The sequence below is a fragment of the Halichoerus grypus genome, chromosome 9 (genome assembly GCF_964656455.1).
Source record: "Halichoerus grypus chromosome 9, mHalGry1.hap1.1, whole genome shotgun sequence".
NCBI lineage: Eukaryota > Metazoa > Chordata > Mammalia > Carnivora > Phocidae > Halichoerus > Halichoerus grypus.
This window is the reverse complement of record NC_135720.1, coordinates 113,042,407-113,057,407: the sequence shown is the minus strand read 5'-3', so window position 1 is coordinate 113,057,407 and position 15,001 is coordinate 113,042,407. Positions and strand designations below refer to the sequence as shown.

The 15,001-nt window shown below is 55.1% G+C and overlaps 1 protein-coding gene across 8 annotated transcripts in view; it reads left to right on the top strand.

Annotated features, from left to right (window-relative positions):
* Positions 1–13,025, top strand: part of PPARD (peroxisome proliferator activated receptor delta) — an 80,059-nt gene extending 67,034 nt beyond the window's left edge. For 7 of the 8 annotated variants that reach the window (XM_078055443.1, XM_078055437.1, XM_078055440.1 and 4 more), the window contains 6 exons: positions 6,981–7,135; positions 7,894–8,032; positions 9,267–9,469; positions 9,648–10,098; positions 10,869–11,109; positions 11,831–13,025. In XM_078055443.1, coding sequence (XP_077911569.1) covers positions 6,981–7,135; positions 7,894–8,032; positions 9,267–9,469; positions 9,648–10,098; positions 10,869–11,109; positions 11,831–11,852 — 1,211 coding nt within the window. In that variant the 3' untranslated portion in view covers positions 11,853–13,025. Of the gene's footprint in view, positions 1–6,980; positions 7,136–7,893; positions 8,033–9,266; positions 9,470–9,647; positions 10,099–10,868 lie in introns of all 8 variants that reach the window. The other variant, XM_036096514.2, reaches the window with a different exon arrangement.
* Positions 13,026–15,001: the final 1,976 nt, after the last annotated feature.

Genomic DNA, 15,001 nt, shown 5'->3' with positions numbered 1-15,001 from the left:
GGAATGACCAAAGTGGGCTTGGTGTGATTTCAGGACTCAAGAAAAAGTATCTCCCAACCCCTGGTTGGGAGTTGGCTGGTGACTGGAATGAGTTTAGAGACCAGCCTTTCTCAGAAGAGGAATGGCTAACCAGAGTTTCCTACACACCCTTGTGGGGGCCGTATCCCCACATGATACTCCTGTTCACGTGCAGACCAGAGCACAGGGCCTGGGTGTACAGGCAGGGCGAGGTGGACGTGGGGATGGCATCTCGGGGAGCTTTATCAGTGGGATTTAGGGCACACAGGGAGATGTCTGGGAAAAATTTGCCCAGCCACCCTTGCAGTGCTATGTGTGATGTGATTTTTAATGGATTGCATTTACCAATAAAACAATAGAGGTAGAAAGACTTCCCTGTTCAATAATTGAAACAGGAGGAGGTTTTTTAATATAATCATTATGTGTTAAAGCCATTGTATAGAAAACGTTCCCGCAAATTCTATAAGACAAACAACAGAAAAATAGAAACAGGCAGTTGATGGTTGGACAAATACAAATGGCCGGAAAACAAAATGTTTTTCAGTCTACTCACCAATCAAAGAAGACATCTTCAAAATGAGATGTCATTTAGCCTGTCGGATTAAGGGCCCTCCAGCCACCAAGGGTGGAAGGGCAGCCTGGCTATGCAGGAGAACGCTTCTTTCATTCCTCTGACCCTGCAGTTCCCCTCCTAGGAATGTATCCCATGTAAATACTCGCTCAGAGTGCACAGAGATTTCCACACTTATTTACTGCAGCACTGCTCAGAGAAGCAAAAAATTGGCAGGCGCCCATCTGTGGGGAATTGGTTATGTAAACTGTGGTAGAGCCACACTGTGGAATGCTGTGTAGCCATTAACAAGGATAGGGTGGGTCTGAATCTATTGACAGGAAAAAGAGCTCCTGCCAAATGGGGGATCCCACTGCTTAAAAATCTTTAAGTATCATGGAAGGCACTAGAAGAGTGTACACGCAAAGGACTGTGCCATTAGCTCAGGGGAGTAGGATCATGGCGGAGAGGATGCATCATACGGTGGTGCACACCATTACGTATTATTCTCAAGTCTACAGTACTCTCACCGTTTAAGAAGCAAACGCGTGGCTTTTCTTTAAAAAGGTAAAGCAGTTTTGTTTCCCAAAAAAGGCCAGCAGGTGAGGGGCCCTGGAGACAGAGCTTCGTCCTGTGCTGGGAATCACACAAACCAGGGCAGGAATCTCAAGTCGGTGACTGTCAGCTGTGGCTTTTGCTGGTGCCTTCACTTCTCCGTTCTCAGGCTCTGCCTTTAAAGTCTGCCCACCTCAAGGGCTGGCCGGGTAAGGTTCTCTACCCTGCCCCATGAGTCTGTGACTTTGGCCTCGAGTCCCCTCAGGAATTCAGGAGGATGGGACACAGCCTCGAGCCTTGAAACAGCAAGAAGATCCCTAGTTTGCTTCCCTTCTGACCCCTCAGAGGTTCTGCATCTCTGTCCCGAGCTCAACATCTGACAAAGAGGCAGGCAAGACAGATCTCCCCATTAGCACTCAGCAACAAGGAAACTCACACGCCCAGGGTCCCCAAGCTGGGTAGGGGTGGGGGCAGCTGTCCCCTCCTACTTCAGTGATGGGTATCATATCCACACCCTAGGAAGAGGTCAGGGGTCTTAGTGCGGGCTGGGGCTGAGGAAGATCAAGTGTCCTTCCTCCTGGCCTTGGCACCTCCTCTCTCCGCAAGCACTCAGTGGGTGTCCAGGCAGGGGCTGGCCTTTCAGTTGAGGACAAGGCTGCACGCCAGCCCTGAGAAGCCCACTGTGCAGGTGAACAGGACGACAGAAGTAAGGAGGCTGCTTAGTAACCCAGCTCCAGAGTCCCACAGAATTGGCCCTGACTTCAGAAGCTATTTGCCTGTGGGACTCTGCCAGCAAAGTAAATAGTGTTGACCCCTCCTGGCCACTCTCACAGCTATGACAACAGCGTACGTCCAGCAGTAGAGACTAGATATGCAAGAGAACTCTCATCCATACGTAAATGATCTGAGTAAGGTCAATAGTGTCTGTTTGCTGAACTTGTAATCCAAGATGGTGCAACTGATAGTTCACTGCCTGGGTGTTGGGGTTAGTGTTTACGCTGAGCCTAAACATTTGAATGATGGCATGGTGTCATCCTCAGCAGTGACATGTCTAATCGGTTATCATGATCATGAATTATTGATTAGTACTAATGAATAGTAAGAGCTCAGCCCCGGGGGTTAGGTGGTTCTAGGTTATAATTCTTAACTCTGTTACTGTATTAGTCAGGGTTCTCTAGAGAAACCGAATCCATAGGATGTGTGCATACATAGAGTGTGTGTGTGTGCGTGCGCACAGGTAAGGAATTGGCTCACACAACTGTGAGGGCTAGCAAGTTGAATTCTGCAGGACAGGCTAGCAGACCGGAGACCCAGGGTACTTGAGGCTGTATCTTAAGTTTGAAGGCAGTCCAGAGACAGAATTCCTTCTTCCTTAGGGAGGCCTCGGTCTTTTTCCAGAAGGCCTTCAACTGATTGGCTGAGGCCTGCTCACATTATGGAGAGCAATGATTTCAATGTTAATCCCATCTAAAAAATATCTTCACAGCAACATCTAGACTGGTGTTTGACCAAAAACTGGTCACCATGAGTACCATGGCCTGGCCAAGGTGACACATAAAATTAATGATCTGGTTAATGCCACTGTCAGCATGTTACTTAACCTCACCTATAAAAGGGTCAGAAGACCTGTTTGAAGGGTTATTTTAAGGTTCCCATGGGATTAATGGTATAAAGGGTCCAGCAGAGCGCCTGGTACACGGGAGGCGTGCACAAAAAAGAGATTATTAGTATAGACACGCACTCTTCACAGGGAAGTCAGGTTTAGGTTCAAGGCCCAGTCCCACTAGGTATTAGACAGGTAACCTTGAGCAGGTCCCTTAACCTCACCAAGTTTCAGTTTCCTCAACTTTAAATGGTGTCTGTTACTATCTTCCAAGGTGATATTGAATGATACTAACAAGCTTTTGGGGGGTGGGCGATAAATGCTGGTTCTTTCCCCCTCCCTTCCTGGGGTAGAAGGAGAGGTGGGCCTTCATGAGATGCTTGGGGGGGTCAGGCAGGGTGTGTCTGGAGTGGAAGTTCAGAGGCAGGGCAGAGCCCAGATGATGGCCATTGGGTGAGCAAGTATATTTCCTGAGAGCTCAGGAGGAGCCAGGGGAGGACGATGCTGGGCTGGCTGGGGAGAGCCGCTGTGCAGGCAGACGGCCCTCAGACTGGCGTGGCCCGTGTCCCCACCCAGCATACCTGAGGGGCAGGGACTCCTGGTAAGGGGGGACAGCCTCTCAGAATCCCAGTCTCCCACCGGGAGGTCATGGGCAAGGCAGTGGGACCTTCAGAACCTGGTCCCTAGAATGGGGAGCATTCTGCCATCATTACTTTTGGGTAAAATTCAAAGATAAAACCCTAAGCCAGGTGATCAGCCAGGAAGAAACAGAACCTTTATCTTTAGAAAACCCACTCCCAGGGCACGTGGGTGGCTCAGTCAGTTAAGCATCTGCCTTCGGCTCAGCTCATGATGCCAGGGTCCTGGGATCGAGTCCTGTGTCGGGCTCCCTGCTCAGTGGGAAGCCTGCTTCTCCCCCTGCCTCTGCTGCACATGTGCTCTCTCTCTCTCTCTCTGTCAAATAGGTGAAATCTTAAAAAAAATTTTTTTTAAAGGAAAGCAAACCCACTCCCAAGCCCCCACCACTTCAGTATCCCCACTGCACATGCACTCCGGCACAAAACCTACCCCTGGAGGATGCATACACTTCTGCCCATCCTAGCGTCTCATCTCCCCTGCCTCTCTCCGCCTGGCAGTTATTTTTGTTCTTTTATTCCAGACGGGCAGGGGGTGCCCTTGTTCCACTAGCCAGCCACCACCAAGCGTTGCCAACTGCTTTCAGGTTCTGCAGCCTGTGTCTGCTCACGACCCAGGGGCGGGACAGCCATGGCCCAGCGCCCTGATAGTGCCCTGGGCCTGTTTCTCCACAGTCTCGTTTGCAGCACTAATCTCTGAGACACTCGCCCGGGGTGTCTCCTCAGGATCTGGAGCTCAGGCTGCCTCAGGGGCTGGTGGGGCCGGAGCATCTTGGCTTCTCCCAGGGTTCCCAGTGGTCCTAATGCTCCTGAGCCACGGGCCAGTGGCAGGCCAGGGGAAGTGAAAGGAGGCTTGGTCTGGTCCTGGGGGCTCTCCGGGCCTCAATAAGCAGAGACACCCCCACCTTGGATTTCCGTGAAGCTGCAGGGGAAGAGGTACAGCCAGCCAGAAGGAGGACAGGTCACGGTCCCTGCCTGTGTAGGGTACAGAGCTTGGGGAGTGCAGAATTGCAGCTTTCTAATAAGCACCGTCCTAACTCACACTGATGTTGATGTGAACTTCCAGGTCCGAGGGCTCTTCTCTGTAGTAACTCTTACTTTTCACCATGACTCAGATAGATACTCCTGTCCTCTCCATCTTACAGAGGAGGAGACTGAGGCCCAGAGGGCAGAGCTGGGTGTTGAGCCTAAGACACCAATTTGAACTCAGTCACATTCTTCACCCTCATGCCTGCTCTTCCCGAGCATCTGGAAGCTGACTTGGAGTCTCCCAAAGATCTCATCTTTGAGCCCCAAGAGGGGAGCAGTCACCTTCCCCGAGAGCCTCAGGCTTGGTGGTGGCGCCTTCCAAGTCCTGCACCCTCTGCCCGCCCCTCAGCCAGTGTTGCCACTCGCCGTGTCGTATTCCAGCTTTCTTAGCTCATTCTCACCTCAGCTAGTCGAGGGCAGGGTGTGGATCCTGCCGTGCACACAGCGGGTGCTCACAAATGTCCGCTGAATGAAAAGAGAGGGTGGCATTGCCACGTGCAGTGCAAGTGCCCAGACCCCTGCCCGGCCTCCGAGGCCAGGAGGGAGAACACAGAGGGCACCACCAAAAGGTTGGTGGCTGCGGACAAGACTCGGTGGTGGAGGTGAGCTTAGAGATCCAAAGGCGGCGTGATTAGAGATGTCCCACGTCTAGCAGAGGAGGCAGATGTGTAAGCCACAAAACACAGCTGCTTACACGAAGTGACACAGGGAACATGCACACAGACCACACAGATCAGAGGGGGGAGGGCTGGAAACCCTCCTGCTCAGCCGCCACACAGGTCTCTACAAAGGGTTTTCACACGTGATCTCATTTTCTCCTGACAGCTCATAACATGAGTTCTCTTGCCCCTATTCGGAGGCATCCAGGCGAGGCGGAGACTGCCCAGCCCCTGCAGCCAGTTGGCGCCGAGTGCAGGACCAACCCAGGGAGCTTGAGGTCCACTTACTTGCTCCATAGTCACTGTCCCGTGCCTGCTCCCATCCCGTAGCAGCACCCTGGGGGCAGAGTTCCTGCCCTGTGGCCCTTACGTTCTGGTAGAGGGCACCCAACGCTGAGTGAACACACACGGACTGTCATGTGGTGGCAAAGGCTATGGAGAAAACCAGAGTGGCTCTGCCCTCCCAGGCTGCAGGCCCCCCTGCAGCACTGCCCAGGAGACGGAGGGAGCGCACTCTCCCCCATCTGTGGGCTGAGGCGGGTCGTTACACCCCCTGGAATGACCGATGGTCGGGAGCGAAGGCCCTGGGACGGGACAGGCTATTTTACCTCACACCCCTGCCCTTACCAGCCCAGGAGGGCAGCGGGCTGTCTGGTCCTCTATTCTGTGGTCTGGTGCTCATGCTCCCCTCCCTGTGGCCCAGGTAGGGTCTGGCTGAAGGCTTTCCTGCTGTCACTCCTAGGGCCCAAGGCGGAGCTGAGGAAGGTGTGAGAAGAGTGGAGTACACTTCGGTCTAGGGAGGGTGGGTTACTCTGTGGGAGGGAAATCAAGATATTTTGTGGAGTGACCTATATTTGGGTGACAGACCAGGAGCAACACCAGCCTGGGAAATGTTAAGTCTGGGCTCAGCTTCACGGCCTGGGTCTCCCTAAGGTGCCATCCTGCTCTGAGCCACTGACTCTCTGGTCTGGGGATTTAGCCCCTGGCCCTGAGGAGGTTGCTCAGTCATCAGGAAAGAGAGCAGAGAACAGCAGATTGGCAGGACAGGCGGCATGTGGGGTCATGCAGCTGGCCCTGGGCCGGGACACTGGGGCTCAGGGCCGGGCTCATGGCCGGGCTCATGGCTGAGTGTCTAGGGGAGAGATTCCAAAGAGACTCCCAGAAATTCTTACCGAGTCAGCTGACAGCACATACACCCTGAAGTCATTGCCTTAGTCTAGTGCTTTCCTTGCGTATACTTACAACACCTGGTTCAAACATCTTGTACACTTAATAGAAAAAAACCTGGGGAAATTCAGTATGTTGCCCAGTCAGCATGAATGGTACCTGCCTTCTTTCTACTTGAGCAGGAAGTTTTGTAAGAATGGATTTGAGCTTCTTGAGATATCCTTTACAGCATCTCTGGAGTCCACACAAGAATCGAATTTCCCAGGAGAGGTGGGTAGAGGGCTGCAGTCTCCCTAACACTCATTTCATACAACCCTACATGGGCCCACACAGTGGAGCCTCTTAAGCTAGGAGGGCTACTTCCCAAGTTCAGTCTGAAGAGATTCTGTCTTCCTCTTCTTGCTCCCTTCCCCCCAAAACACAATCATCCCCCCCAAAACACACACACACACACCCCTTCCTCCTCCCCAGTGGTGAGTACAGCCCAGGAAGGCTCTGACTTCCCCCCAATAGTGATAGCTGCCATTCCCCAAACGCCTGCTGTATGTCAGGTCTGAGGAAAAGCCCCATGGTCTAGATGAAGAAACTGATCTCAGAAAGGTTGACTCCTTGAGGCACATAGCTCTTAAGTGTCTGAGCTGAGTGAGGGCTGCTTAAGAAACATGGGCTCTTCCCATCACCTGCTCTGCCCCATGGGCTCTGGTCACCTCCCCTACCCCCGTCCTGGCCGAATATGAAGGCACCCCTGTGTCGTGTGTCTGCAGACCTCTCCCGGAGCTCCTCGCCACCCTCACTGCTGGACCAGTTGCAGATGGGCTGTGACGGGGCCTCGTGTGGCAGCCTCAACATGGAGTGCCGTGTGTGCGGGGACAAGGCATCGGGCTTCCACTATGGTGTTCACGCGTGTGAGGGGTGCAAGGTAGGGCCCGTGGCGAGTGGTGGCTGGCGGCTGGGGCTGTGTTTACACGGAGAGCTGACCTGCCAGAGAGGCCGGGCCCTCACAGTCCCCACTGTGGAATTCTCACCTGGGCGGCTGCCAGGCCCTTGGGCCCATTCCAGGCCACCGCCCTGGGTCCTGCTGGTCCCTGGTGAGGCCTGCCCTGTCCAGCACTGCCCCAGCCTCTCATGTGGGCTGGCTGGCTGCTGGCGCCCCCTGGGGACATAGCTCTAGAACACCGGCTGGGCAGAATGAGGGTCTTGGGCTCAACCATCACCCTGACGGCAGTGTTTCGTGCACCTCAAGGCCCGGAAGGGCCTTTTTGAGGGAAAAAAGGAAACTTTACATTTCTTTCTCCAGGGGTGCTTTCAGGTTCATCCTCCTACCTGCACGCCCATCAAAATTGTACATATTATTTTACCACACCGCCGCCTAGAAAATACCCAGAACCAGATACTTTTATGAATAAACCAGATTACCCACAATACAGTTTTAGGTTACCAAACTCACAAGGAAGCATTTAAAATAAAGAATTAAATATAGATAGATCTCAAAGGCTTTAGAGTTGTTTACTATCCTCCTCCCTCCCCTCCAAAAGAAATTTCTCCCAATTACTTCCAGATTTCAGGAAGGTTGACATTTACACCCAGAACTGGGGCCCCTGACGTCACAGAACCCACGGGGCAGAGCAGGACCCTGAGCTTCCTGTGGCTCTGCCTCACCTCTCGCCCGCCCCTCAGGGCTTCTTCCGCCGGACGATCCGCATGAAGCTGGAGTACGAGAAGTGCGAGCGCATCTGCAAGATCCAGAAGAAGAACCGCAACAAGTGCCAGTACTGCCGCTTCCAGAAATGCGTGGCGCTCGGCATGTCGCACAACGGTGAGAGCCGCCCGGGCCTGGCGTGGCCTGGTGGGGGGGCCCTCGGAGCGGTGCCCTGCGCGCAGCAGGTGCGGCTTGACGCAGCAGCTGGCGAAGACCAGCCTTCCCCGGACGGCTCCGGCTCCGCGTCCGCTGTGGGGCCCCGGCCTGGGGCGCTCACCCTCGCTGGCCCAGAGGGGGACTGGGAATTGACCCAGCACCTCAAGCCTGGCTCAGGTGACCCGAGACAGCATAAAAAGCCACTGCCCAAGCCGGGGATCGCCTCAGCTCTCCTTGGTTACTGAAGGCAGGCAGGAGCCAGTGAGGGACCACATGGGTCCGCTGCCAGGAGCCAGGCAGGAGCTTCCTGGAGGCTGGCCTCTCCTGGGAGACAGATCCCGCCCTGCACTTGGGCCTCCTACAGAGTCTTGTCTTCAGACCCCATACAGTAGGATTTTGCAGAGCCACCTGCCCCTTTTGCCTGTCTGGGTCAGACCCCGCCCTGCCCTCCCAGAGGACTGGGGAGAGCCTCTTGTTTAAATGTCTCCACTCACAGCTACCCTGTCTTCCCTTTTAGATGGTAGCGGGACCGAGCCCTCCACCTGAAGCTTTTCCTAGATGGTGGGGCCTGGCAGATCTGGGGTTTGGTCCCACCCTTCAGTCTGTATCTGCCCGAGCTCTGTTCCTTGGGTGGGCCGAGCGGATTTCCTAGGAGATCTCAGGGCCAACTCAGTTCTTCTCACTTTTTCTCTTAGAGAAGCCAGATTTCTATCCTGTTCCATTACTAATGACTAACTTTTTAGTGCTTACTGTGTGAATATTCTTATTTTTTGACAGTCCAGTGAGATTTCAGTATTAGCCCATTTTTCTTATGAATAAAGGTGAAATAGCCTGCCTATTTCTGCCAAGCTGGAACTCAGGCACAGGCCTTTGACACCAGAAACTGTCTTCCTACGCATCACACTACACTGCCTTCCAGGCACAGTGGCTCAGTTGACTCCCTGAGGAGTTAGGGCCTTTGTGTGCGTGCCAGGCACTGTGAACAAGACAGAATCCCTGTCCCCCAGCGCTTGCATTCTGGAGGGGTCCCCCAACATTCCAGTGTGCTGGCCATAGAGCTTCTGAGGGTCCTGGGCTCAAAAAACGTGTCTCCATTTTTGGCCCACATACCTGTTGTGAGACAAGGAGGTTAGAGGTGCTAGCTCCTGCCTGGGCTCCTCGATGACCCCCCCTCACCCCCCACCCCCCAATACAGCCATCCGCTTTGGCCGAATGCCAGAGGCCGAGAAGAGGAAGCTGGTGGCAGGGCTGACGGCAAGCGAGGGGAATCAGCACAACCCACAGGTGGCTGACCTGAAGGCCTTCTCCAAGCACATCTACAACGCCTACCTGAAAAACTTCAACATGACCAAAAAGAAGGCCCGCGGCATCCTCACCGGCAAGGCCAGCCACACGGCGGTGAGTGTCACTGCTTGGCCTGGCAGCCCCGGGCTCTGGGCCCTGCCGCCGCCTGCCTGACTGCTGGGAGAACCGGGCCTCCTCCCTCCCCTCACTTCGTGGTACAGGCTGGGGGCATGGGGAGCACATGGGCGGGGGTCCTCCCAAGGCCTGGCCTCTAACGGGGCCTGGTTTTCAGCCCTTTGTGATCCATGACATCGAGACACTGTGGCAAGCGGAGAAGGGCCTGGTGTGGAAGCAGCTGGTGACCGGCCTGCCCCCCTACAAGGAGATCAGTGTGCACGTCTTCTACCGCTGCCAGTGCACCACGGTCGAGACCGTGCGGGAGCTCACCGAGTTTGCCAAGAGCATCCCCAGCTTCAGCAGCCTCTTCCTGAACGACCAGGTGACCCTTCTCAAGTATGGTGTGCACGAGGCCATCTTCGCTATGCTGGCCTCCATCGTCAACAAGGATGGCTTACTGGTGGCCAACGGCACTGGGTTCGTCACCCGGGAGTTCCTGCGGAGCCTCCGGAAGCCCTTCAGTGACATCATCGAGCCCAAGTTTGAGTTTGCGGTCAAGTTCAATGCCCTGGAACTTGATGACAGTGACTTGGCTCTCTTCATCGCGGCCATCATTCTCTGTGGAGGTAAGTGAGGGTGGGGCCGCCCTGCTGGGGGTCGGGCCCCCACCGCGGGGCGCCAGGCCCGAGCGCGCACAGCATGGGGAGGTGCCCTGTGATGAGAGCCGTGCGACACGCAACGCTCCGACTACATGGAGGACCGGCTCCCTCTTCTCGATGGAGAGGAGACAGAAAAAAGACTGCAAAGAAATAATGCCAATATGTTAACGGGGATGATTTCTGACGGTGGAGAAATTCTCCATATTTTGCCTGCATTTTTCAGATTCCTCTGCAATAACTAGAATAATCATCCTGCTCACAGTGCCATAGAGCTTACTTCGTGCCAGGCACTGTTCTGGTTCCTTTTCCTAGATTATAACTCATTTGGTCCCCGCAGCAGCCTGTGCAGAAGGTACTTCTGTCACCCCGTTTTACAGATGACAAAACTGAAGTCAGAGAGGCTGCCGAGTGGCCCGCCCACAGCCTCCTCGCTAGCCTGTGGTAGGGACGGGAGTTGAATCCAGACAGTGAGTCTCTTAACCATGAGGTCATACTGCCTTTTTCAGAAGAAAAAACAAATAAGTGAAGGAGATGGGCCGGGACCTGGGGTGGAGGGGCTAGAATACTCAGTAGAACAGTCACTGACAGAACAGGGCTTGGGTCTGTCACAGCAGTAGGTCTGCTGTCCCCTGGGCCAAGTCACCCACCCGGGTAGAGGCAGGGGAGCTCCTCTGCCGCCCCCAGAGCCTTCCAAGCATGCCTGCTCCCTCCCACACCTCTGCCCTGTGTCCCCACAGACCGGCCAGGCCTCATAAACGTGCCCCAGGTGGAGGCCATCCAGGACACCATCCTGCGTGCCCTCGAGTTCCACCTGCAGGCCAACCACCCGTACGCCCAGTACCTCTTCCCCAAGCTGCTGCAGAAAATGGCTGACCTGCGGCAGCTGGTCACCGAGCACGCGCAGATGATGCAGCGCATCAAGAAGACCGAGACGGAGACCTCGCTGCACCCCCTGCTCCAGGAGATCTACAAGGACATGTACTGAGGGCGTGCGCCCAGGGCCTCTGGGGGCGGGCGGACAGAGCTGGGACAGACGCCACTCACGGGACTTTTCCGGAGAGCAGCCCCGGAGCCCTGGGCGCACGTGGGCCCGGAGCAGTGGAATCACACTCCTGCGCTCAGACACACGGCCTCCTGCTCCCTGCGTTCCCTCCCTCCCCTTCTTCATCTGCCTCTTTCTCAGATCCTCTTCTCTAATTTCTTTGCTCGCTCTCTCTCTCTTCCTCTCTGTAGGTTTCCCCTCTTCCTTCCTCCCTGGCCTTCCCTTTCTCTCTCTCCCCATCCCTATGTCTGTCCCCCTTTCTCTTTCTGTGAGACAGTTTGTGTTACTTCACCAGCAGCATGGAACAGGTCCTCTGCTTTTGTCCGCCCCGTCCCCTGTCCCCCAGGAGCAGGGAGGAATGGGTCTGCCCTCCGCACCAACAGTCACCTGTAAGGGTAGGCACCTCACTTCTCCTGTCTTCACAGCAAAGGACATGGGCCAGCCAAAGAAACACTAAGCTCTCTGGGCCCGGCTTCCTGGGGAAGCCACGCAGGGCCCGGGCTGACTGCAGCAATGGCCCCCAGTCACGGGGGCCCTGCCCTGAGGGCCAGGACGCCTCCCCCAGACTGTCACCGCCCTCCCCTACCCACCCAACCCCTCTCTAGCAGCACACCCCAGCCCCACTATTACCAACGCCCTCTCTGTTCTTTTCACCAGTCTTCCAGGCCAGTGTCACTGATGGTCCCCTGCGCTGGCCGCCAGGGGACACCCCTAGCCTGGAAGGAGATGGGCTTCCCTTCAGGTGGGGGCCCCCACTGAAGAGGAGCAAGCCTCGAGGGAGGCGGAGGTTGGCAGAAAAGGCAGCAAGTGGTGTACTTAATTCTGAGCCCAGGCCTTGGGGTCATCGGCAGCCCCTCTCCCACCACTCTGCAGCAGCCACCACCCATGACTCCTGTTTCTCAGGAGTTCCTGGCCTCAGCCTCAACCAGGAGCCCAGAGGAAGCTCATGCACGCCCCCACCCCCCAACACTCCAGCACACACAAGCACTGAATCACTTTACCTGGTTCCACACCCCTCACCCTCCCTTCCCCGAGGCAGATGGGCCAGAGGGGCCTCCAGGTGAGTGGGCAGAGCTGCGCCCTCGTTCCCAGATCCCTTGGTGGGCAGGGGTGCCCTGCTGAACCAGCCCAGCACCTGCTCATGCGGGAGGTGCCAGGGATAAACTGATCCCGCTCAGTGTGACATCCATTTGTCCCAACAGTTCTGCTGCTCTCCCTTTCCCCTGTATTCAGCCCAGCCGGTCACCGGGAACTCCCCCTACACAGCTTCTGGTGACCAAGGACCTTGCCAGGCCCAGTCCCACTCCTCTGGCCCTTGCATCTACCCTTCCCCTCCTCCCAGGTGAAGTGTTCGGCCTCAGAGGAGGGACTGAAGCCCAGCTTGGATGCTGTGTCTGAGCAGGAAGTCAGCCCACCCAGCCTGCTTCACCAGGAAGGAAACTGGCCTGGAAGGGTGAGGGACTGGTGAGGGTCTCAGAAAGGTTGGGGAAGACCTGAGGTTAGAGTCCCGTCCATCTGCCCCTGCCTTCCATGCCCTAGGATCAGTCTCCACTGACAGCTCCCACCGCCACCCCCAGCTGACCAAGGATCGGGGTTAGGGTGCTCCCTTTGAGCCAGCGCCGTGAAGGGAGAGATGCTGTGCCTGCCCCCACCCCCTCCGCCACCACGCCCCCCCGCCCCCCCACCCAGGCCTGGTGCTGAGGATATGGCTCTTCTCAGTGTCCGAACACAATCTCCAAAATCGAAATGTATATTTTTGCTAGGATCCCCAGCTTCCTGTGTTTTTAATATAAATAGTGTACACAGACTGACAGAACTTTAAATAAATGGGAATTAAATATTTAAGAATTGATGTAGGCTGACTCCGTTTTTTACAGGTTTTTCCTGGGGGCTGATCGGATTCCTCCCCCTCCTCCCTATCCAGTGTGCAAAGGGGGAAACCAGGCTGGGCAAATGAGACTTGGGGGTGCAGGCCAGGAGAGCTGATCCACCTTTCCCAATCACCTGCTTTGCTCTCCACTCATCGGTCAGCAAAGGTGGAGGACTGAGGTGCCTGCCCTGCACGGGGCATCTGGGGGACGAGTGGGAGAACGGTACACACACCTTTGGTGCCGTGGTACCAACTCTGTTGGCGTGAGGAGGGCCTGGGAAGGGCTCCGAAGGGCCCTGGAGGAGGCATCACCCGCACAAGAGACCAGGGCTTTCCTCAGCCAGCACCCTAGTTTTCACCTTTACTTCCCGGGGTGCCACCTTCACAGAGAGCCGGGCCCTCCGCAGCCCATGGGCTCGACTGCAGTGAGGCAAGTTCAGGGCAGACTTCGGTGCTTGTCTAGCCAGGAAAACAGACACCCCGAAATATTCCAGAGTGGGGAATGTACTCTAGGAAATTGTGACCAAACTATCAAAAGGAGTGAAAGATCAAAAGGGGGGAAATTGAGGCCATCCGTTAGTAACTGGGCAGACACCGTCAGCCCTAGGGCTGTGTGGGAAATGGGATCATCTAGTGGCCAGCATCACCAGAATCCCCACGGACACTGCAGAAACCAGGAGCCCGGAGCCGCCCGCCAAGGTGACTGCAGGACCAGAGTCCACGCTCACGACACCGAGGGCTGCCAGGGTGCCGGCCGTCACGGCCGCTGCTCTGCCCCCGGGACCTCATGCCCTGAGCAGGAAGCCTGGAGCTCCACGCAACTCAGCCGCTCCCGCCAGAAGCGCCATCAGAGTCCCTTTCAAGTCTGACACTTGCCTCCCTGTTTTCTCTGTTGCTGGCCGGAGCGATCTGATCTCTGTCAAGCCCCATAGGGTTCATCTCAGCCAGGAGAGGGACAGGCCCAGGGGAACAGGAGGACCTGAGGAGGAGGAAGAGGAATGCTTAGAACAGGGGCGTCTCTGAAATTGATAGCCTTGCTTACGATGGAATCTTCTGGTTTGCTTGATTGATTTTGCTCACGTCAAGTTGAAGACTGGCTCAGTTGTTAATGGCCAGTCCTCTTCCCAGCACTAAAGAGGTAAGAGTAAAGGATACCAAAGAACTAGATAGCACTCAGTTGAGGGAGAAGGTATTGTCTCTGTGCGAGTTTTCTGTTGTTACCTGGCTGCAAAGAGACAGCATCACTTCATTCTGGCAACTTGTTAATATCACTAAGTGATACTCTTTATTAAGCTCCTAGTTCGTGTCGGGCATTCTACATACGTCACCTCTTAATTCTCACCACTACCCTACAGGTAAATACCATCACCTGCCCTTTACAGGTGAGGACGCACAATGAGAGAGATTAGCAAGTGTGCCTGGGGCCACTCAGCTGGGAAGAGGCATATTGATCCAGGGCTTTAGGACCTCTGCTTTTTACCCATGAGCAAAACTTGGGGAGCAAGTCGATCTCTTTTTAATGATACTCAGGACAAATGAATCAGTTAGACTGAAAGAGAAGAAAGCAACCTTAAGAGAATTAGAAGCTACTATCTTTGTAATAGTTCTTTTAAAACTTCAGCAATAAGGGGCGCCTGGGTGGCTCAGTTGGTTAAGCGTCTGCCTTCGGCTCAGGTCATGATCCCAGGGTCCTGGGATCGAGCCCCGCGTTAGGCTCCCTGCTCAGCAGGGAGTCTGCTTCTCCCTCTCCCTCTGCCTGCCGTTCCCCCAGCTTGTGCTCTCTTGCTCTCTCCCTGTCGAATAAATAAATAAAATCCTTAAAAAAAAAAAAAAAAAACTAATGCAATACGTTTATTTCAATAAGAAAGAAAGATGGGGCGTGCCTGGCTGGCTCAATGGGTGGAGCATGCAACTCTTGATTTCAGGGTTGTGAGTTCAAACTCCACATTGAGAGTGGA